Raw genomic sequence first — 24,288 nt, forward strand, 5'->3', positions numbered from 1 at the left:
AACCATGCCATCATCATTAAATTTTTGTATATAAACTAGAAGCTCTGAATTGTATTCATCAACATTTCAACATTGCATCAACATGTCAATCCGAGTGTGTATTATTTTATTTGCTGTCCTTATTGGACTAGTTAGTTCTGCCAAGGTACCAATAAACGTAAGGCTCCAGAAGTTTATTTAAAAAAAACTTATATTTTTAATATTTGTACTCATATTAATTTCTTGTATTTTTTTTTAAGGCAAAATACTCACGATGTGGACCACCTGGACATCGTCCTTGTGGAAGTTATTTTAATGAAGACGATTTATACGGTTCATTTGTGTGCCGCAACAAGCCAAGTGGAACTATGTTGCTAGCACCAGGAAGACCAAAGGATTACTTTTTCTGTATTGGTGGATATACTTACCTTAAGAGCTGTGGACAAGGTCTTTTATACAATCCAATTATAAATGCATGTGAATAATGTGTATTTTTATTTTGCCAATAAAATATAATATATGAGTGTTAATTAAAGTTTAAATATTTTTGATAATTATATGTAGGTACTTCTTTTCCAACTGGGTTTGTATCAGAGTGAAAATTTACATTTTGACAGATGTCAAAATGAAATTTTGCTAAATTAACAAATCCAGCGATGGCATCGAATTATTACTACCAACTCAATTTTTAGAGGCATGTTCACATGAACACGTGAAAAAGTTTTGATAAAAACAATTTTTTGCGAGTAAGATGTAGGTACCTATGCATAACTACAATCGATGTTGTACAAGCTGTGACTCTGTCGTTGCTTAACAAACCTTGAGTTAATTTTATTCATTAACGATTAAGCACCATTTTTAAAACCAACAATAGGTATTTTGATTTCCAATTTTCAGTGCAGATTTAACTCTGGTTTAACTAGGGATTATTTATTTTATAACTGCGAACCAGAACTTAGTTATTGTTAGTTTTTCAGTTCAGGATTAACATATCTTTGAATTATCAAAATTCAGTTAAAATCGATATGTTAAACCTTTATTAATTCATACTTCTCTATCAAACCTCAGGTAGTGGGAGCATAAAAAGATATTTTCGAAGATGGCATTGCTAATTTTGACAGTCAATAATAGGTGTGTTTTTTACTACCACCAGGCTTAACTGGACAAAAAAACGCATCGAGGCTTAGCCGGAAATCTTGGCAGCACTGTCTACGGAATGTTCCGAAAACAGCAGACACAAACAAAATTTTGAGTTGTCATATTTTTCGCTTTCTTGTTTTTCTTGTATGTTTTACAAAGAGATACAAAAAGGTATGCAAGCATAAATAGTTAGACATTTTGTCATTCCAAACGTCAGTTGTCACATTTGTAAACAAATTCGAAACAATTTATGAAAAATTTAATTTGGTAGCACAGATTTAAAACTACTCAAAAATTTTAGCCCAAAGGAATCTCAGGGCTAAGCACAGGGTTGATCTAATAAAAACAGTGTGTGACTGTGTGTACCTACACATGTTCACATGACTGAATTCATACTTATTCACTTTTATCAAAACTTTCTCGTACCGTGTGAATATGCATTCAAAAATTAAGCAATATCACACGATAATAATGCACATGTAGCAGCTGGATTAAATGCACATGTAGAAGAAGGGTTAATATATGTAGGTATGTAATTTTGATATAAATGTCAAAATGTAAGTTTTCAACATGATCAAAAAGTCAAAAAAGGAGTATAACTTCAAAAAGATAGAAAATAAGTCTTATTGGTTTGAAACAGACATGGAAGTCTGTGATCAACTTAATGTAGTGTAGTTACATTTGTCGTGCAACCAGTAGTCGATACAAACTTCGAATTAGGAAGTAATTAAAAATGACAGAAGGTTTTGGAAAACTTGATACAACTTATCATGTTTTTGTTATTTTCCACACATGTTCTCCTCATACTTTGTTTTCACGAAATTCAAGACCATTGATCGATATAATGAAAATTGCAATTGAGCAATTAAAACATGTAATCTACAAAGCTGATAGAGAAAGTTACACAAAGCAAACTCATTATCTACTTGTAGGAATGTGATATTCAATTTCCTTTCTGCTCTTCAAGATATCAGTAATTAAATTTTTCGGAAGTATTCAATGATCAATCTTAGTCGAATTTAGGTTACTTTGTAGTCAAACAACAAAAAACAAAACAATAGATAAGAACGTCAAATATGATATGTGTTAGGCACAAAGTTTCTTAATCACGGAGGTGTCTTATTTTGGGTCTATATAAACTTGATTCTCAATTTTTACTTATCAAGCGTGCATCATAATGTCAATTCGTACGGGTGTGATATTATTTGTTGTCCTCTTTGGACTAGCTAGCTCTGCAAAACCAAAACAAGCTGTAAGTCTAAATTGTATCCTTTAAACTGCCATTTCTAACTTTTAAACATTGTTCTTGTTTTTTTAATTAACTTTGAACAGCAAAACAAAGCACAATGTGTTGATAACACTTTGTATGCCAAATTTATATGCGAGCAAAGACCAAATGGTGAGAGGCTGTTAGTTCCTGGAAAATGCTCACAATTCTATGAATGCTCAAATGGTGTGAGCAAGGTGAGGACATGCAAAAAATTCTTCGATCCAAAGACAAAAAAGTGTGTCTCCGAGTCGACATGCGTTGAGGTTGATAAAACAGATTGTGTGATACCAACTCCACCACCTTGCCATCAGACACCTCCTACTCCCAATCCACCAATTTGTCCACCTCCAACTGTTTGTCCACCACCAACTGAATGTCCAGTTTGTCCACCACCGACTGAATGCCCTGCACCACCTTCAGGCGGGCCAGGAACCCCAGAATGTCCAGCACCAGGACCAGGAAATCCAGAAACTCCGGGAGAAAAACCTCCATGTCCTTCACCACCTACAGGAGGGCCAGGAACCCCAGAATGTCCAGCACCACCTTCAGGAGGACCTGGAACTCCAGAAACTCCGGGAGAAAAGCCTCCATGTCCTTCACCGCCTTCAGGAGGACCAGGAACACCAGAATGTCCAGCACCACCTTCAGGAGGACCTGGAACTCCAGAAACTCCAGGAGAAAAGCCTCCATGTCCTTCACCACCTTCAGGAGGACCAGGAACCCCAGAATGTCCAGCACCACCTTCAGGAGGACCTGGAACTCCTGAAACTCCTGCACCAAAACCTCCATGTCACCGACCAGAAGGTCCGTGTGTACCTGAAGTGGATCCCAACGATTTGTATGGTTCATATGTGTGCCGAAATAAGACCGATGGAACCATGTTGGTTACACTTACAACTTGCAAAGATTACTACTATTGCATTGGAGAACACTCTTACCGCAAGTCTTGTGGAGAAAATCAATATTTCAATCCAAAATATAATGCATGTGATGAGAAGATCAATGTTTATTGTGCTTTGGACAAGAAACCTTCTCTATAAATGAGTGTTTTTTTTTATAGATAAATATTTAAAATCTCTTAAAACAAAATAAAGAAATAAATAACCAGTTATTAGCACTGGTAAAAAAAAATAATTTCTAATTTGTCTTGAATTTATAATTTAAAATGCTTATGACTAACATATTCACTCAGAGACGAAAAAATAAATCTGCATATTCTCTAACTTTTTGACAATCTTAGGATTCCAGTGTAGTCTCTTTCAGTGTAGGGCAAAAAGCTTATACGTATTATACATGAGATAAAAAAAAGGTATTTATTAATGTAGATTTATTTATAAAGAAGATGTTACCAAACTGCTTTCTGAGGATGTAACAAGATAATGTAAGGTATCGCTTTAAAGAACCTGTTCTTAAAATTTCTTAATCTGGAATATTGTCAAAATATTATGAACCTACACAAGAAAAAGATAACATTTCAAAGGTGTCTCAACTCCTCACAAAACCCTAGAACCAATGCTTCAAAAACAATATTTTATTCTTGACCGTGAGGGTCGAGCTTTTGACATAATTTTATCAAAACTGTTCGACAAACAGAATCCATGGAGAATGAAGTTCCGCTTATCCACCGCTAGACGTAAAATCTGTGTTCTTTGCTCTATATGAGCGAGATAAAATTGTGCACAGGTTCAGCTAATGGCAGCTTCAATTGGAGCAGCAAAACTGTTATACTTTATAGGAAATTCATTATACAAAGTTTTATAGAGATCAGTGAACGTTAATCATTAAATGTTCGAAGACGTACAATTTGTCTCTATCTTTCCTCTGTATAGAGCGAGATTGAACTGGGCACCGGTACAGCTAATATCAGGTTCTATTGGAGCAGAAAAACTGTTATACTTTGTAGGGATATCCAGTGAATTATAAAGATCAGAGTTAACGTAAGCCATGAAAAATGTTCTAAGACGGACAATTTGTCTCTATACTTCTTCAATATAGAGCGAAATAGAAGTGTGTACCGTTGCAGCTAATGTCATGTTCAATTGGAGCAGAAAAACTGTTATACTTTTTAGGGAATCCACTATTCAGTCTACCACCTCCAAAGGAACGTGGCTGTTATATTTTTTCAAGGTTACTCCACACTCAGCATAGAAAATCCTAGTATGGCAGCACAAGATGACTGAATACTGAGTGACTAAAATACAATTCACACTCACACCATAAATTATCAAAATAAGAGACGAATTGTCGATCTACCACAGATTTCTATTGTAATCAGAAGACATCGTGATACCTACTGGACTTTGAACCATTACTTATCAAAATTTAATCTATCTAATTGATTGTAACCACAAAATAAACATTTAGCCAACTGTTTACTTTACAAACGTTAAGTTCATTAAGAAATGAAAATCAAAAACTATCAAATCTAGTACAAATATTAATGTATTTTGTTATCATTGCCAATTTATCTCAAAAAATATACTAGAAAGATTGAAAAAGTTGTTAAAGGGTCTTAAAGGAGATAAGTTCTACGAAATAGTTTTCAAGAGCTTCAAGTGATTCATGTGAGGTTTTAGCTCGATGGAAAGTTTGTAAGTTGCTCCTGGACAGTTATTTAACTAGAGTTTTGTCAATGGGGACATGAATAACTACAAAATAAAAACAAGACCAAAAGTTAAAAAATTCATAAGTTCTAAAAAATATATAAATCTAATTTTAACCGGAAATTAAAGTTGTATCAGTTTCGGCATATTTTTTCTATCAAAAGACTATAAAACTAATTCAAAAAATTTTATCTTTGAATGGCTAGGCTACAGACAAAAAACAACCACATGCCACGGTGAATCTTTAAAAACAGATTAATTGATTAATTGTTAATAACACTAAGATAATAAATTAATTAAATTACAAATTGATAAACACTTTTTATATCACAACCAAATTCTATTAGTTTTGGCAAAAATAGCCAAAATGAATTGGAAGTGATAAGAAAAACTGAGATATGATAACTTCTATATCACTGAGCTTTTTGTAAGATTAGGATCATCCAACTAAGTTGCTATAAAAGCAAGTTCGGACATTTTAAGTTAGCAACTGTTCATCATCATGTCAGTCCGATTGTGTGTGATATTATTTGCTGTCCTTATTGGATTAACGAGTGCTGCAAGGTTACCAAAACCAAAAGTAAGTTTATTTTGCTTGCTCCTCAGTTTTTTTTTAAATTTTGTATGTGTTTTTATTTCTTTCTTAGGCAGACAAAAAAGGTGAATGTGTGGATAATACATTATACGCAAAATATATTTGCCAAAACCGAAAGGATGGAGAAATGTTTCTAGTTCCTGGAACGTGCTCACAATACTACGAATGCTTGAATGGTGAAAGCAACGTTAAGACCTGTCCGAAATTCTATGACCCCGCATCACAAAAGTGTGTATCAGAATTAAATTGTGTTAAGGTAGACAATACAGACTGTGTTATACCTACACCACCACCATGCGCTGGAAATGAAACACCATCAACTCCACCAACTGAGCCTCCAACTCAACCACCAACTCAACCACCATCCGGAAATTGTTCTGGAGGGCCTGGACCATGCAACAGTTACTGGAACCCTGATGATTTATACGGCTCATACGTTTGCCGAAATAAGGACGACGGAACTGTGTTAATTGTTCCAAATAACTGCAGTGAATACTTTTTCTGTATTGGTGGATGGACTTACCTCAAGAATTGTGGAAGTGACATGTATTTCAATCCAGATGTTCAAGCATGTGATGTCAAGGAGCATGTGGTTTGTCCATCAGCACCAACAAAACCACCAACAGAACCCCCAACTAAGCCACCAACTAACCCACCAACAAAACCACCAACTGAGCCTCCAACGAAACCACCAACTGAACCACCAACAAAACCTCCAACTAAACCACCAACCGAGCCCCCGACTCAACCACCAACTAAACCACCAACGCAACCTCCAACTCAGCCACCAACTCAGCCACCAACTCAACCACCAACTCAACCACCAACTAAACCACCAACGCAACCTCCAACTCAGCCACCAACTCAGCCACCAACTCAACCACCAACTCAGCCACCAACTCAACCACCAACTGAGCCTCCAACCAAACCACCAACAAAACCACCAACTGAGCCTCCAACTAAACCACCAACTCAACCTCCAACGCAACCACCAACTCAACCACCAACGAAACCACCATCCGGAAATTGTTCTGGAGGGCCTGGACCATGCAACAGTTACTGGAACCCTGATGATTTATACGGCTCATACGTTTGCCGAAATAAGGACAACGGAACTGTGTTAATCGTTCCAAATAACTGCAGTGAATACTTTTTCTGTATTGGTGGATGGACTTACCTCAAGGATTGTGGAAGTGACATGTATTTCAATCCAATAGCTGGAGCATGCGATGTCAAGGAGCATGTGATTTGTCCATCAGCACCAACAAAACCACCAACAGAACCCCCAACTAAGCCACCAACTAAGCCACCAACTAAACCACCAACTCAGCCTCCAACTCAGCCACCAACTCAACCACCAACTCAACCACCAACTAAACCTCCAACTCAGCCACCAACTCAGCCACCAACTCAACCACCAACTCAGCCACCAACTCAACCACCAACTGAGCCTCCAACCAAACCACCAACAAAACCACCAACTGAGCCTCCAACTAAACCACCAACTCAACCTCCAACGCAACCACCAACTCAACCACCAACGAAACCACCATCCGGAAATTGTGGCCCTGGACCTGCACCATGCAACAGTTATTGGAACCCTGATGATTTGTATGGATCATACGTTTGCCGAGACAAGAAAACCGGAACTAAGTTAATAGTTCTAAATAACTGCAGCGAATACTATTACTGTATTGATGGATGGACTTACCTCAAGACATGTGGTGACATGTATTTCAATCCAATAGCTGGAGCATGCGATGTTAAAGAAAATTCGTTGTGTCCTACAGCATAAAATGAACACATTTAATGAACATTTTTATTATGTTTTTCTTTTTCATTTCCATCGAAAAAATTAAATAAACATAAGTCTATAAAGCATAAAATTTAAAGTGATTTTTTCTATTTGTACTGATGTTTACACTGTCCAAAAGTCTGAATAAAAGATAAGCTTATAGGCATTTGTGTTAATAGGTAATATAATTCGATTCTAATCTTTCAAATCATACGATCCATTGATTGAATATAGCTTTAGATATCTTTGGTTTATTAATAATAAAAAGTGTTATAATTTATAAGAGATTGTCAAGGGCAGTGTGAAAGCAATCTAAATGCGTCACGATGACAGAGTGACCCATTTAGAGATAAATGGGCCTTACAGAGATAAATATTCCGATTTAGCACTGACACGCAAGATATATAAAATAGAATGTCGTCACATGCAATATTAATAGAATGTGTACACCACCTAACAGATTAAAGGCGGTCATACAAGTATTATTTAATCTATGTTCTTACTATCATTTTTTGAAAAGAAAATTGGATAGTTGTACTAAAATCGTTGATTACTTATTATTTGACAGCTCACACTTCCTGCTCTTATGTTCTAAACATTGATATATTTGTATGTTAATTGTATGGAAACAACAAAATTTGAATCAATCATTTAGCACAGATGACGTCACAGAAACAAACAGAGATAGGAGAACAAAAATCTGTGTATATTGCCTCCTTCGGAGGCTTTAGACTACTCATGAGTAGAAATCTAGTACAACATCTACACTTTCCTTTTTACTTGAGCAGAAGATCATTTGTTGATTGTAGAAATAGATCCATTAATCATCTGCTCAAGAGTAGTTAACCACATCAAAGGGAACGAGGCCAAAGTAACTCCTTCAATTTTATCTAAATGTAACATTCCAACAGAATGTCACAAGAATAAGAATTTTGACAAAGATAAGAAGTAAACATTTGCTACTACACATGTGTATATCTCATTTCCTTCAGATATCTTGTTTTTTAAGTTATCTTTTTTTTTTAGTCATTAGAAACAACTTTAATTTTTGTCTTAACTCAACACGAGCCACCAAAATAAAAGAAAACATACATAGTCTTTGATGTGCCAAAAAAAAGACTAATATTTATCAAATATATGCATGTAGTAGATAGAAGATTGTTCAATTGACATCAATGAAAAATGAATTTCTGCGTTATAAAAACCTTTAAATTATTTTGAATTAACATCAGTTTCAAATAGACATTTGTATGACTGATTGTTTAAACGTCAAAAGATAATATACAGAAACAATATAATCATGTCTCATACCTTGGGACTTTTGACAACTCTCCTCTGTGGATTGGTTTTCGTTAACAGCTTTGCTATTGAAGTAAGTTTGCTTTCTTTTCTTTTTGGTTTTGTCCAAATTTGACATTTTAAAACTGACATTTAACAGTCCCGATCAAGTGGTGTAAATGAAGAAGTCTACGGAAAATATGTTTGTAATGGTAAACAAAATGGCGCCCGAATCATGGTCCCTGGATCATGCTCAAAATACTTTCAATGTAAAGCTGGAAAAAGTGTTGTAAACACTTGCGCAAGTCCAAATAAATTCTTCGATTCATCATCTGGAAATTGTGTGGCAACATCGAGTTGCATTGAGCCCAAAGGTGATTGCTCAACAGCCAAACCCAAACCAACACCACCATGTAATAACAAAAAGACCACTGCCACAACCCAATCTACTCCAATGGATTCCACTAGTATTCCTAGTACGGGAAGTACACCTTGTATTGGTACAGCATGTGAAATCAAAAGTCAAATTCAACAGGAAAAAGTACAGAAAGAACTTGAAGAACAATTTATTAAATACTTTGCTATTCCTGGACAAAAATGCGAATCTTCTGGTGGGTCTTGTCGTGGTCTGGCTAATGGAACAATTATTCCCCACAAAAACAACTGTAAGATGTATTTAGCATGTTTCAGTGGTTGTGGAGCTGAAATTTTGTGCCCAGCTTCGTTAAGTTTCAACCAAAAAACTCTGCTGTGTGACAGACCAGAGAATGTCAAATGCACTGCATAGTTGAACATTGGAATATTTAATAAAAGAATTTAAAACTTATTAAAATGCAATTTTTATTTTTTTAAATTAGCAAAACTGATACAAGTTCTACGCATATTAAAAGCATTAACTGATTGGCTTTTTTAACATGTTTGACATGGACTTGTTGTAGAATTTAGTGCTGGATCACATCCAGCATCTTTTGGCCAATCACAAACTTCTAAATACTGATTGAAATGCAAATTTTCGCCACAGGCCATTTCAAATTCGCATCCATCGGCACAAGCATAAAATCTTTGACAATCATCAGGGTAAGGCAATAATTTACCATCTTCCTTACCCAAGCAGGAAGTACCTTTCGACTGGCAATTTGGGTTGATTTCAGGTTTGACATAGGATGGATCACAGCCAGCATCCTCTGGCCAATCACAAAGTTCTAGGGCTGCATTGAAATGCGATCCGGAACCACATTCCATGATGTATGAAAGTCCATCGCTGCTGCATGCAATAAATTTGGTACAATTTTTAGGGAAGGGTAAAAGCTTACCAGCTTCTTGGCCTGAACATGAGTTTTGAACAGAACCTGGAGATGGTTTAATACTTGGCTTCGACGGCTGACTTGTTGAAGGCGAAGAAATCGATGGTGATGGGTTGGGTGAAATTGGTTCTGGTTTGTAATTGGGTTTTGGTTCGGAGCCAGGAGTTGCGCAAGGACATGGAGGGTTCGGTTTTGAATTTCCTGCTGATGGATCACAGCCAGCTTTAGCAGGCACTGTACACTCTTGCAGTTTGAGACAGAAATGCAGTCCAGCTGGACAGTCCTTATTAGTTCCACATCCTTTCGAGCACTGAATGTATTTGGTGCAATCGTTTGCATATGAAATCAAAATTCCATCTGAGACATTTTCACAGGAACCTCCAACTGATTGACATTGGGGTCCTGAAGGCTGGGAACAACCGGGACATGATGGATCTGGATTCAAATGTCCTGGAGAAAGATCACACTCAGCTTTAGACGGCGCTGTACACACTTGGAATTTGGGACTGAAATGCAGTCCAGCTGGACAGTGCATATTAGTTCCACATCCTTTCGAGCATTGAATGTATTTGGTGCAATCGTTTGCATATGAAATCAAAGTTCCATCTGAGACATTTTTACATGAACCTCCGACTGATTGACATTGGGGTCCTGAAGGCTGGGAACAACCGGGACATGATGGATCTGGATTCAAATTTCCTGCCGCTGGATCACAGCCAGCTTTAGATGGCGCTGTGCACACTTTTAGTTTGGGACAGAAATGTAGTCCAGCTGGACAGTCCATATTAGTTCCACACCCTTTCGAGCACTGAATGTATTTGGTGCAATCGTTTGCATATGAAATCAAAGTTCCATCTGAGACATTTTTACATGAACCTCCGACTGATTGACATTGTGATCCTGAAGGCTGGGAACAACCGGGACATGATGGATCTGGATTCAAATTTCCTGCTGATGGATCACAGCCAGCCTTAGATGGCGCTGTACACACTTGGAGTTTGGGACAGAAATGCAGTCCAGCTGGACAGTTCTTATTAGTTCCACATCCTTTCGAACACTGAATGTATTTGGTGCAATCGTTTGCATATGAAATCAAAGTTCCATCTGAGACATATTTACATGAACCTCCAGCTGATTGACATTGGGGTCCTGAAGGCTGGGAACAACCGGGACATGATGGATCTGGATTCAAATTTCCTGGCGAAAGATCACACCCAGCTTTAGACGGCGCTGTACACACTTTGAATTTGGGACTGAAATGCAGTCCAGCTGGACAGTCCATATTAGTTCCACATCTTTTAGAGCACTGAATGTATTTGGTGCAATCGTTTGCATATGAAATCAAAGTTCCATCTGATATATTTTCACAGGAACCTCCAACTGATTGACATTCGGGTCCTGAAGGCTGGGAACAACCGGGACATGATGGATCCGGATTCAAATTTCCTGGCGAAAGATCACACCCAGCCTTAGACGGCGCTGTACACACTTTGAATTTGGGACTGAAATGCAGTCCAGCTGGACAGTCCTTATTAGTTCCACATCCTTTCGAGCACTGAATGTATTTGGTGCAATCGTTTGCATATGAAATCAAAGTTCCATCTGAGACATTTTTACATGAACCTCCGACTGATTGACATTGGGGTCCTGAAGGCTGGGAACAACCGGGACATGATGGATCAGGATTCAAATGTCCTGGAGAAAGATCACACTCAGCTTTAGATGGCGCTGTACACACTTGGAATTTGGGACTGAAATGCAGTCCAGCTGGACAGTCCTTATTAGTTCCACATCCTTTCGAGCACTGAATGTATTTGGTGCAATCGTTTGCATATGAAATCAAAGTTCCATCTGAGACATTTTTACATGAACCTCCGACTGATTGACATTGGGGTCCTGAAGGCTGGGAACAACCGGGACATGATGGATCTGGATTCAAATTTCCTGGCGAAAGATCACACCCAGCTTTAGACGGCACTGTACACACTTGGAATTTGGGACTGAAATGCAGTCCAGCTGGACAGTCCTTATTAGTTCCACATCCTTTCGAGCACTGAATGTATTTGGTGCAATCGTTTGCATATGAAATCAAAGTTCCATCTGAGACATTTTTACATGAACCTCCGACTGATTGACATTGGGGTCCTGAAGGCTGGGAACAACCGGGACATGATGGATCTGGATTCAAATTTCCTGGCGAAAGATCACACCCAGCTTTAGACGGCACTGTACACACTTGGAATTTGGGACTGAAATGCAGTCCAGCTGGACAGTCCTTATTAGTTCCACATCCTTTCGAGCACTGAATGTATTTGGTGCAATCGTTTGCATATGAAATCAAAGTTCCATCTGAGACATTTTTACATGAACCTCCCACTGATTGACATTGGGGTCCTGAAGGCTGGGAACAACCGGGACATGATGGATCGGGATTCAAATGTCCTGGAGAAAGATCACACCCAGCTTTAGACGGCACTGTACACACTTGGAATTTGGGACTGAAATGCAGTCCAGCTGGACAGTCCTTATTAGTTCCACATCCTTTCGAGCACTGAATGTATTTGGTGCAATCGTTTGCATATGAAATCAAAGTTCCATCTGAGACATTTTTACATGAACCTCCCACTGATTGACATTGGGGTCCTGAAGGCTGGGAACAACCGGGACATGATGGATCTGGATTCAAATTTCCTGGCGATGGATCGCAACCAGCATCAGATGGCATCAAACACCGTTTCGATTTTGAACTGAAATGTGTTCCAGGGGGACAGCTTCTGTGATGTGTGCAACCATTTAAGCACTGAATGTATTGAGTGCAATCATTTCCAAACGAAATCAAAGTTCCATCAGTTATATTTTTACATGAACTTTCAGGTGATTGACATTCGTTTCCCGGAGATCCAGTTGGTGGATCTACCCACGATGGATTACAACCAGCTTTTGATGGATAATCACAAGTCTGCTTTACTGGATTGAAATGCAATCCATCAGGACATGGTCTATCGCAACCACAATTTAGGAAACACACTATATATTTTCCACAATCGCCTTTATATGGTATCATTGTGCCATCATGAATTCCCTTGCATGATCCACCAGCTGACTCGCATACTGTACCTGATGGCCCAGTTGCTGGTCTACTAGCAGTCACAATGCTGATTATGAAAAGTAATCCATAAGTTAGAAGACAAGCTAAGTGGGAAGATAGAGAGTACTTATAATATGTGTTATGCAATATCCCGTGATTGACACTTACTCTTCATTGCTTTCTCGTTTTTATTAGAGTTGATTCCGGGGGGCGAAATAATTATTTTAGACCTCAAAGTGTAGAGGCTTTGAGTTCGTTTTCGATTTTAATGACTTTTCAATGAAATGAGCTCTAATAAATCAAAATTTTTAGAACTCATAGTTCACTTTTCACTGTAGTTAATCTTATCTGGATAAAGCTATATAAAACCACAGAAAAGAGAATGTCTAAAGATAAAAGCTGTTTATTGCTTTTTCCTCTTTTTAATCAATATAGATTATTGCAAATATTAAATTCAATCAGTGCAAAATTTGATTGAAATCATTATCGAGAATTGTTTTTATATTTGGGTTCTAAGATAAGAGTATTGTCATAGATAGATTCTTTTCGTGGGAATTATAGTTTAAGTCGTCATAGCAACGCTTTGAGCTTTTAAAGTGAGTTGAGATAATTAAAAATGTCTTGAGATTAACTATAACTGTTATACTTTTCATATGGTAGTTATGCATAGAAGTACTAGATTAAGATTAATGGGTATCTCACGAATTCCTGTCGATTATTGCGAGAATCATATCAATGTAATCAAGCAGAATCTGTCTCTTATAATGTACTCAAGTACTCATACTCATTCATACAGGAAACTTTGTACTCAATATATTTTATCCTGTCCGGACACTTTACTTTTTTTTTATCTGTTTTGTTGGATATATTTATTCTTTTGTATATAAATTCCTATTCAGCAAATTAATTAAAAATTAAAACACATTTGCACACAAAGTGCCCAAAAGTGTAAACATTTTTACTAAGTGTTTAATCACATACATACAAATCTGTGTCCAGTTGTAAAATGTTCTTATTGGTACGTAAAGCCTGCACCCAAGACTTAAAAATCTGTACATTAACCCTGATGTGTACTAAGTACAAACTTTTTTACCTTTCCATACCTTTTGCCCTAAGTGTGTAGTCATTGAATAAATGTTATTCCCCGAGGAAGTGTTATTTCATAGTATAGTTCAGGTATTGAAAAGGTGTTCTTTAAGAATTTGGACTCTAAGAAAAAGTTCATGTTTTGAACACCGCCGAAATGGCGACACTTAAAGATAACTGTTTTCACATGTGTTCGTATTTCCTTAAAAGTTATAATTTTATTTTATTTTCATTCTTATTGTCGGCCTTATTATGAGTCAAAAAGGTAATAACAATTAGTAAATATGTTTTTGTATAATGGTTCTATAAACACAAATGTAAATTCGTGTTAAGAACAACACGATAACACTGAATTTCGTTGTTTTTGCTTTTTATTTTTTATTTGTATTGTTTTTTACTAAATAAAATTGTTCTTAATTATTGTTTTTTTACTCTTTCAATTTTTTAAATATGCATGGATACAGATATGTTTGTTATTGACTTATTAATACTTGCTCAAAATTTCATCACAAATTGAAATTCTTTCTAGTTCAAACAATTTTTTTTTAAGAAATGTCAAGGTGAATTGGTATATTTGAAATTTTTTTCAGGATTTTCTTCTCGCATTTTTTGTTTTGTATTAGATATCTTCCGATTTTTTTTTAAATATTATGTTGGTAATATTGGGGACTCAAACCAACTCTTTTATTAAAACATGAAGTAAATTGTATGGTCAAAAAAGTTGGCAGCACTGTGGACGTTATGACATTTTGATGTGATTAGATTTGTACTTAATAACGGACTTCATTCCTCTGACTTATTTTGACATTTCTGTTCTGCTTTACCACTTGCACTTCACGGTGAGGAAAAGATGATCAAAGGAGCCAGGAAACTGTCAAAATGAGTCGGCGGAATGAGGCTTATGTGAACACTGTCAATGGTACAACGGCGGTTTTGACGTTTCTATAAAACAGACTGTTCTTATAATGTAGATTAAAGAGCGGTTTTTGGTCCAATTTCTACTATTTACTTGAATTTTAGGCAAAATAATATACCTACTTTCTAATTATGAATGTTCTAAAGTTTTTTTTTTCTTCAAAACATTAGTTTACTTCGATTTATTTTACTATCACAAAATCCCACCGTTCAAAAACATCAAAACGTGAACAAAATTGTTTTGTATACATTGTTTTGTTTGATCAATTTGATTTAAAAGAATGTTTTTAATAAGCTCATGACGTTTGTTGTTTTGATTGATCAAATAGAATACCAAAACACGCGCAGACAATGGTATAACCAATGTTCAACAGAAGTCAATAAAATAAATAATTCAGTTAATTAATGCTATTCAATCTTATAACCAAGTAGATAAACAATAATAATAAATTAATCATAAGAGATATGCAAAGATATGTATGTATTGAATAAATCAAGTAATGTCAACTTACTGTCAAAATACATGATCAAATACATGATCAAGTAAAATTTGAAAGATTGCGCGTTGAAAGATTCTCCGCTGACGTTAACTGTGGAGCATTTATTAAAATTGACAATAACCATGAGCAATTGCAATTGCAAATTTCAAGCTGAAAAAGTAGAGTTATTGGCAAAACATTGCTCAGCTAGTTTTATAAAAGAGTGTGTGTATGCATTATACCCCTCACCCACAGAAATTCACTTTACTTAGTTCGAAATTCACAAAACTTAATTCGTACTCGTGTGAACATGCCCTTAAAAATTTAGTAGCATCAAACCATATTAATTCGAGATTCTAACCTTAATAAGTCTGTTGAGTGCTATTTAAAACAGCAATATTTCTACTTTTGTCAAAAATAATGTACAAAGCTACACACTTCTAGTGTACTTAATTATGTTAATTAAGTTTAAAATGTTGAAAAAAGTAGAAATATTTCTGTTGTAGGCAGAACCCAAGCAGACCTAATAGCTCGATGTATGGATTAGTTAATATAGGTAAATGCCATTTTGACATCTGTCAAAAGGTAAATTTTGACTCCGATACAAAAAACCGGAAAAGAAGTACAACGGTATAACTTCAATAATAGTTATCACAAAATTATTTCAATAAAGATAGCAATGAACTTTATTCACTTGTTTTTGTTTGACATATTAACGTATTCAACACTAACGTGTTAACGTATATTCCACAATGAAAATCTACAGTGTCTGACTAGCATGTTAAACTTGAATAATGTGGCTTGAAGGGTCATTGACTCACAAGAACAAACATAAAAGTTACATGTTAGAATTATGTGGAGATATGAATATTGTTTGTGCTTACTGTTTCACATTTGCACTTGTACAAAGGTAGATTACGTAATTATATGAGAATGTTTTTAAACATTCAATCCAAAAGTTTGTGCAAAAGATTGAAAATTAATTGAGATTGGTTCACACTTTAATTCATGAATAAAATATACAGGAATGATCATAATGAATAAAGTGTGGCATTTTCCTTTTTTCTAAGGATTTCGACATTTTTTTGATATATGCGTTTTGACATTTAGTATCTCCAAAATTCTTTGATTTAGGGCAGACTGTTTGACCGTGTCCATATTATACTCACTCCGCTGACTAGTTTGCTTTCTCACATCACCTTCATGGTGAGAAAAAGATAGTCCAAAGAGGCAGGAAAATTTTAAATCATTTAAAATATTTTGACTCACAGAAATGTCAAAATGAGTCAGGGTAGTGTTAATGTGAACATCGTCTACCGAATGCTAAGAAAAATCCAATTCTCACTTTCAAATCTTATATTATAACAAAAACAATATTATTTTTACTTTTAAAGGAAAAAAATAACAGAACAACGAATCAACACAAAGAAATATTTAAATCTAAAAATTGATTATGGTTTCTAGGTTTCTATTTTTGGATTTTCGCTGCTTATTTGTCAAAATTAAAAAAAAAATAATAATAATGAAAAATATGAAAACATCATCATCTTACTTTCTTAATTGCGTGTGTGCTGTTTTTTTTAAGAAGAATAACAAATTGAATCAAGTGTTGAACTATGGCTTAACTGCCAATATTAAAAGCGTATTTACTCAGATGCCTTTTTATTCTCTAGAATCAATAGTTCCAGAGAACCTAATATTGACAGTTAATTTTAGCTTAACCTTTGTTTCATACGATCCATCTAGAATAAGTGGAAAATTTTGAACGAAAATAACGATTGTTGCAAAAATTGACATTAAATTTTTATTTTTTATTTATCAATGCATTTAAGGACAATTAGCTGGGACATCGCAGGCCTTAGTAATTGGATTAAATTGTTCGCCACCGCAACAAGCATGTAAAATCCCAACATGTTTATCACAGAAATAAAACCGGGTTTTATTTGTGGGATCAACATACAAGCCAGTTTGTTTGCCACAACATAAACCCTGACAACCAGCCGGTCCACCAGGTATCAAAATCTCACGATCTTCACAAGTACTCTTTGAAACGCAAGTTTTCGAAACGGGTTCATAGTACGGTGTTGTATTTTTGCAGGATTTGACAGTAGCTACATTACTATTGCAAAGGTAGTACGAAGAGCAACTTCCGGGTACAATTAATTGGGTGCCATCTTTATTGTTTAAGCAAACATATTTTTGATACAAAGTTGTATTAACGGGAACTACAATCTGTTGAAGAAATGTAATAGTTCTCAATTTTGTAGTAGATGTTAAAGATACCATGTAACTTACATCAGGATTGGATTCATTTTTTTGTGATGGTTGAAGAGGTTTCTTCAATGGATTTTCAAAGGACCAAGCCTGAATCGATGGCAATATGATAACTCCGAGGAGAACGATTGATAGGAAAACTATACGATAAATAGAAAACGGTTTTAAAATGATTGAATGTAAAATTTGATTGAAATTTAACTGTCATAACTCATAATTAATGTGGTGTACCTTTCATATTCTAGGAAATTCTTAAGGTGAACTGATAATATTCAAAGAAATAGAGCTTCACTTATAGTCTCAGAAAAACAATTATTACACTGTATCATAAAGCGATCAAAAAAATTGATTTGAAATTCAATCGTGTTAAGCAATGTCATTTGGAGTTATCAGATCAAGTTTGACATTGAAATAAGATCAACATTGAATGTCATGTTTTTCTTTATATTTTCCTTCTATAGAACAAATTGGAATATGGAAGAAAGGTCGTATTACATTATCATTTAAGTCAAAAGTATTACCAAAGGTGACATTGGCATCGTTTGTTATTACGTCTTGTTATTTTCAAGAATCAATATCATCGTAAAATGTATGTTTACCAATGAATTGTTTCAATCATTTTTCAATGCGACTTTTGGAACTTTTGTTATGGCCAAATTTGCCTTATAGATATGACAATGAAATACAGCCTTAATATGTATTTTTTGTCAATAAAATTCAGACGATTTTAGAAACGTCAAAAATTTAGTCAATTGACACTTCTTAATTTTACCAAAGCTTTTATACAATTTATGAGTTACCTAAAACTTAAATAAAAAGATTAATTTGCCAGCACATATTTTAACCCGAATGGTTGTGTAAGTTACCTTACATCGACAGCATTTTTCTTGTCTCCTCTTGCAACAAAACTGTTATAATTTTATGTATAAGATGTATTTCATTTTGTCCTCAAATATTAAGGTACATTCCAAACGTTGTCAGTTTGCTATTTTAATAGAAGTTATCGGTTAATACCTAAAGACTCTACCCAATTCAAATAGTTTAGCCCCACAAATTCTGAAGATGGTTGGACTCACTCTTTCTTCTTACTTTGACAGCTGTTTTAAATGCGTTTAAAAGCCGTGAACTCCTTTTGACAGACTCTTTTCAGTTGAACCTAAGCTCGGGAGGATAAACTTTTGTTCTATTTAACACTACGTAAATTTCTTAGCCCCGATAGAGTTTTCTTAGCCTTTTCCCACGGGCTTGCCAAAACTCACACTCACATTATTTCATTAAGACACTTTGAAAGTTTATTACTGTTTACGCTGAACAACAACGTTTTGACGTTTCTCAGTGCTCATTGGATGAAGAGCCTTAGCCTTAACATAACTTTTAAGGGTCTAAATAACGGATTCCCTACAAAGTATAACAGTTTGGCTGCTCCAATTGAAGATCATATTAGCTTTACCTGTACACAGTTCTTTCTTGTTGTACTAAGAAATGCTTCAAATATGTTCTCTATCAAACCTAAGAGGTGCAGTAGTGAAAAAAGTATTAGATGGTGAAAAAAGTATTAGCTGAAAATCTTTAAGATTCAATGAAAATATAACATTCAAAATTGCTTTTTAAATATTTATTGCAAATAAAATAACCAAATAAAAAATGTTTCTAATTCAAAATAAGTGCGCAACCAGCTTTTTGCGGGACGTCACACATCTTTGATTTAGCATTGAAATGCTTGTTTTTGGGACATGATTCCAGAACAGCTACACGCCTCTCATACCAATCCCACCTACAACGAATGTATTTGTTACAATGTTGCGGCATTGCAATAAGTGCTCCAACTGATTGATTAGCACAAAGACCAGCATATTTCTTGGGGTCAATGACTTCTTCTACATCGGGTACAAAAATAGTTGGGGGCACTGGCTCAATTGCAACTGGTGGTTTGGGAATTTCATTATGGCCCTGGTGATTTGGTGGTCTTTCCGGATGGTTTGGCATATAAGGCTGATCTGGATAACCGACTACTGGAGGTTCAAGTGGAATTTCATTTGGAACCTGTTCCTGTGGAAAGGGCTTTCCCGGTTCTCTGTGTGGGGGCTGTAAATCGTCAATAGTTTCAGGTACTTCGGGTATTACTTGAGGATTTTCGTCACTTTCCAAAATTAAATCACTTTCACTAAACTCTGGACAGTGAATACGAGTTTTTGCATCGCAATAGTGTGCCTCGGCATTGAATTGCATACTTCCACAAGATTTTAAATATCCTTTGCCATTGATACACAAGTAAAATTTATTGCAGCTTCCTGCAACGCCAACAGTGTATCCATTTGATTTGTTATGGCAAACCTTATAGGATGTCAAGTACATGGGAGTTTTGTAAATTTTTGGCAATGGTATAACCTGACGTTCGAGAGAATGAGTACTGTTTGACATTACAGTATGACACTTGGTGCGTTGCGGAATGTCACACATTAGCTTGTCAGCATTGAACTTGAATATTTCTCCACAACTTTGTTGATGTGCTTTCTCTTTGATACAAACAATGAAATTTGAGCAATTCTTGACATCTGGATAGATGCCATCGGCTTTGCCACAGCATTCGCATTTGACATGACACTTTGACAGTTTGGCATCGATACATGCCAAACCGAGGACACTAAAATGTTTGCCGTTGTTACAGGTCATCACTTTGGGTGAGCCTCTTTGGCACTCTAGATACTGTGTACAACTGCCTTCAATTGGCAAACGGAAGCCATTTTGCTTGCCTTGACAGGCAAACTTCATATAGAGGGCGTTATCAACTAATGCTGGCCTGTCAACTGAATAGTAATGGGTTTTCTGTAAAAAAAAATACACTTGTCAGAAAAATTAAACAGTAAGTATCCTTTCGAAGGTTGCTTACATTTCCCGGTCTACCATGTGTTGAGTTTCTAATTTTCAAATTGAATGACTTTTCACCTTGGACATTTTGCCAAGAACCAGCCACAAGTACTCCTAGTACAAGCAGTAGAATTGTTTGAGCCCAAATCATATTGGTATAGTGTGAAGGTTTATTTTTGACTATAGCTTCTTCAGTTACATTGGCTTTTATACCGCAGTTTTTTTTTTTATTTGTGAAAGAGGGGAGACAGTAACAAGATCAATCATAGATAATTATTTTTGTTTGATTGGAATGTTTTTGTGAGTTATTAAATTCCATGCGAAATACCTGATATTCGTCCAAGACTCACTTAAATATTTTTTGGCACAACCATGTTTTGTATCTTGTACTTTGTGTCAATCTACGTAAATATAAGTATATCATCTAATGCGCACTGGTTATAAATCTTGTTAACAAAATAAATAACATGCGCGTTGTGTTAAACAGATGTTCTTATCTCCAATAATAATAATTGCTGTATGACGTAAGGGCTGAGTTCCCAATCTAGCCTTGACAGTAGGTTTAAACCTAACATTTTTTTGTTTGCTATAGTTTCCATCAAATAACTCTGACTGAAATGAATGAGTGTTTATACAGAAGGAATTGTGACGACTTAAAGAAATATGATTAATTTTCTTGCAAATGAAAGCTAAGATTGGAAATTGAAAGCTTGTTGCTTAGGGATATTTTTATGTTTAAAGTTAAGCCTGGTACGCTGTTCGCGCTAAATTTTAGCTGAGATAAAATTCCCATACAAGTTATCGATAATTTGTATGGGATCGTACAGCGTTCCAGGCTTTATCAATCAACGAATTGGTTGCAATGGTAAAAAAAATCTTGATTTTTTGTATTGGTTTGACGAAAGATTCAACTTTTAGGCTTTTATTATTCAAGTTCTAATTTCTTAAGAGGGTAATAAGCTATGTTTTGGGACTTTTCTTTGGAAATACATAAAGCAATTACAATTTTAAGAGAGTGAAAGAATCGCTAGTTTAGTATGCCGATCGAGATAAAATTAAGCTCCCATTAAGAACTCTCTCCAAAATTTAGCCGAGACTAAAAAAAATTTAAAATTGAACTGATTAGATACACCCTTTAAAGAAGAAGAACAAAGCAAGATCGTCGTTGGAAAAATCGTCAAATGTAAACACGGAAAAATAAAGCTACATGGTGGTGTCACATCTTTACTTATTTATCTGTGGCTGATATTGTGTGTATGTACTGAACGCATCCTCTTTAAATTAACAGTTTAAATTTTTCAGTCGCAGTTTACGTATTTCCGTTTTGTTTTTCTTGTGAAATAATTTTTTCAGTTGCTGTTTCTTATAAAAATTGTTTAATACGTATTAAGAAGTGTAAAATCCCACAAATCATCAATCCCTGAGGTAAATCGGAATGTTTTAACAGGTGAGTGTTTTGTATTTAAGATTCTTTCGGAGAAATAAGATGCTAATTGACGGTATTTTTTTAAATTTGACCAAATCTCGATCGAGTTGAAATGGGCTTGGTTGGGAATATTTACATTAAATCTGAGATCAAAATATACAGAATACAAGGTAATACACTGATTTTCGTTATAATAACTGTTTCTATTTTTGTGGCGTCATGTGTATTATTAATTTTTTTTGTATGAAGTTTCCATAGATAAAACATACAAAAGTTTCCGATCTTGGTAGTTATTTGTGTATTGGTGTGTGTTGTATTTGTTACTTTCCATAGATAACTCATTTCAGTATGCCTGCCTCTATTCTGTAAGGCGTTATTCACATTCTATTTATAATACACGTGACGTCATCAAAATGGCGGGTATTTATTACCTTGTATTCTGTAGATATACAGATCTCAGTTCGAAATAATTTTCTCGGTTAAAAAAAAACTAATGACAGTACCTACATAAGTATATGGATCTGTTTCAAAAACAGTTTCTCATTCCGAAATTTTTTGCAGAAAAACAAATACGTAATTATGCAATAAAAACAAAATTAAACAACATAATTATAGAGCCCAATCCATTGAACTTTAAGTAATATTTTTTTTCGCTTATACGACGTGTCTTAATAAATTGACATCAATATTTTCAAAAAAAAAAAAAATTAATTACCAAATTTTGTATTCACAAAAGAACACAAAAAACAACACCAATCAACTGTTATAACAACACAAAAAAATTCAAATATGCAAATAATCAAAAATGCTATACAAATACAATAAGAAAGAAATAAGTCAAAGTACATAAGCTCAGTTTAGATGGTTTTTGCCACATGATGTTTATTCAAGTTTTTCATTGGCAAATATTTGTCAGAATTTTTTCGTAAGCAGGTAGGCTTTATAAAGGCTCCGCAAGCACTAATTTGAAATCATTTTTATTCTAAAATCGTTCGAAAACAGTCCCGATTATGAGACTCGCGTTTGTGCATATTTTTGCACTAATCGGCGTAGTTAGCCTTTTAATGGCTAGCGTGAGTGCGGAAATTTCGAAAAATATAATTGTGAATGAAAAGCCTAAAAGTGAAATATCGGCCGCACCGATAAATTTTAATACAGTGAATATATTTTTTCCCAAAAGTTATATAAGCTCATATTTTAAACAACTGATACTTAGAAAGAGCTATGAAAACCTAAAAGTAAAAGATAATCCAAAACCAAAAATAAAAATAAAGCCCCTATCAGTGCAAGTGGTTTCACCGGCGGTAGAACCACTAAGTGTTTCAAATTTAAATACTCCACAAATTTTATCCAATGACCAATTTCCTCCGTTTGGAATTGGTCAAAATAATGTCCCTTATAATTTTAACCAAATAAGATCTAGTCCCTTAAGTGAATCTGAATATATGCAATACCCACAAAAAAATAAACCCCTTAATAGATACCCACTACGTGTAAATAGGCAAAACCAAATTCCAGTTTGGAATCAACCACAACGGAATATCGCACCGAACGGATATTCGCCTGACTTCTTAACAAAACTATACCAATATCCCTATAATCAACAATTTTTGCCTGGCAACCTTCAATTCCCCCTTAATAATAAACAATCAAGAGAAAATTTAATAATTTCTATAAATTGGATAATAACTCTAATACGCAATGAACTATTGGAATTTTCACCAGGACAGCCAAGACTCGATCCACAATGGATAATTATAGTACTAACTGAAATTCGAAACGGATTATTGTATCCAGAAAAATTAATCCTTCGATCGCCATGGATCAATGAAATAATAATCGAAATTAGACAATATCTTTTAACACAAAAATGGCAAAAACGACATAATCCATTAATATTTATACGAGTTATAGTTCGTCAAATAATTCAAAATGCCCCTCAAATAACACAAAGGCTGAGGCCAAACTTTATTAATTGGATACAAAAATATTACAACCTTATCCAACATAAGACATCAAAGCCACAAGAAACTTTGGCAATGAAATTAATGGGATTTATAACAAATAAATTCAACAGTCTTTATAAAACAACAACACCAGTTCCACAAACTTTTTTAACAGAAAATTTGTTAAATCCAAAAAAATCAAATGAAGAAACACCGTCGGTAGATAATTTTAATTTTGGTCA

At 35.0% G+C, this 24,288-nt stretch overlaps 6 protein-coding genes across 7 annotated transcripts; 3 read left to right on the plus strand and 3 right to left on the minus strand.

Annotated features, from left to right (window-relative positions):
- Positions 1-2,024: 2,024 nt before the first annotated feature.
- LOC129919996 (uncharacterized) lies at positions 2,025-3,477 on the plus strand. The gene is made up of 2 exons (XM_056001145.1): positions 2,025-2,371; positions 2,452-3,477. The coding sequence occupies exons 1-2, from the start codon at positions 2,297-2,299 to the stop codon at positions 3,427-3,429; spliced, it is 1,053 nt and encodes a 350-aa protein (XP_055857120.1). The 5' UTR covers positions 2,025-2,296; the 3' UTR covers positions 3,430-3,477.
- A 1,486-nt stretch (positions 3,478-4,963) lies between these two features.
- Positions 4,964-7,461, plus strand: LOC129919367 (uncharacterized). Its single transcript, XM_056000225.1, has 2 exons — positions 4,964-5,572; positions 5,640-7,461. The coding sequence occupies exons 1-2, from the start codon at positions 5,495-5,497 to the stop codon at positions 7,380-7,382; spliced, it is 1,821 nt and encodes a 606-aa protein (XP_055856200.1). The 5' UTR covers positions 4,964-5,494; the 3' UTR covers positions 7,383-7,461.
- Positions 7,462-8,590: 1,129 nt separating this feature from the next.
- On the plus strand, positions 8,591-9,492 carry LOC129920004 (uncharacterized). The gene is made up of 2 exons (XM_056001154.1): positions 8,591-8,754; positions 8,821-9,492. Exons 1-2 carry the CDS (start codon positions 8,683-8,685, stop codon positions 9,445-9,447), a joined length of 699 nt encoding a protein of 232 aa, XP_055857129.1. The 5' UTR covers positions 8,591-8,682; the 3' UTR covers positions 9,448-9,492.
- A 46-nt stretch (positions 9,493-9,538) lies between these two features.
- LOC129919368 (multiple epidermal growth factor-like domains protein 6) lies at positions 9,539-13,227 on the minus strand. The gene is made up of 2 exons (XM_056000226.1): positions 13,221-13,227; positions 9,539-13,156 (listed from the first exon to the last, which is right to left on the minus strand). The coding sequence occupies exons 1-2, from the start codon at positions 13,225-13,227 to the stop codon at positions 9,570-9,572; spliced, it is 3,594 nt and encodes a 1,197-aa protein (XP_055856201.1). The 3' UTR covers positions 9,539-9,569.
- Positions 13,228-17,350: 4,123 nt separating this feature from the next.
- LOC129920005 (uncharacterized) lies at positions 17,351-18,139 on the minus strand. Its single transcript, XM_056001156.1, has 3 exons — positions 18,038-18,139; positions 17,828-17,946; positions 17,351-17,764 (listed from the first exon to the last, which is right to left on the minus strand). Exons 1-3 carry the CDS (start codon positions 18,042-18,044, stop codon positions 17,360-17,362), a joined length of 531 nt encoding a protein of 176 aa, XP_055857131.1. The 5' UTR covers positions 18,045-18,139; the 3' UTR covers positions 17,351-17,359.
- Positions 18,140-19,425: 1,286 nt separating this feature from the next.
- On the minus strand, positions 19,426-21,439 carry LOC129919994 (uncharacterized). 2 transcript variants are annotated; one of them, XM_056001141.1, is made up of 3 exons: positions 21,003-21,439; positions 20,697-20,878; positions 19,426-20,632 (listed from the first exon to the last, which is right to left on the minus strand). In XM_056001141.1, exons 2-3 carry the CDS (start codon positions 20,823-20,825, stop codon positions 19,457-19,459), a joined length of 1,305 nt encoding a protein of 434 aa, XP_055857116.1. In that variant the 5' UTR covers positions 20,826-20,878; positions 21,003-21,439; the 3' UTR covers positions 19,426-19,456. The 2 variants fall into 2 exon arrangements, with proteins under 2 accessions (XP_055857116.1, XP_055857117.1); XM_056001142.1 differs by having other exon boundaries at positions 20,697-21,439.
- Positions 21,440-24,288: the final 2,849 nt, after the last annotated feature.

Source organism: Episyrphus balteatus, chromosome 4 (assembly GCF_945859705.1).
Source record: "Episyrphus balteatus chromosome 4, idEpiBalt1.1, whole genome shotgun sequence".
NCBI lineage: Eukaryota > Metazoa > Arthropoda > Insecta > Diptera > Syrphidae > Episyrphus > Episyrphus balteatus.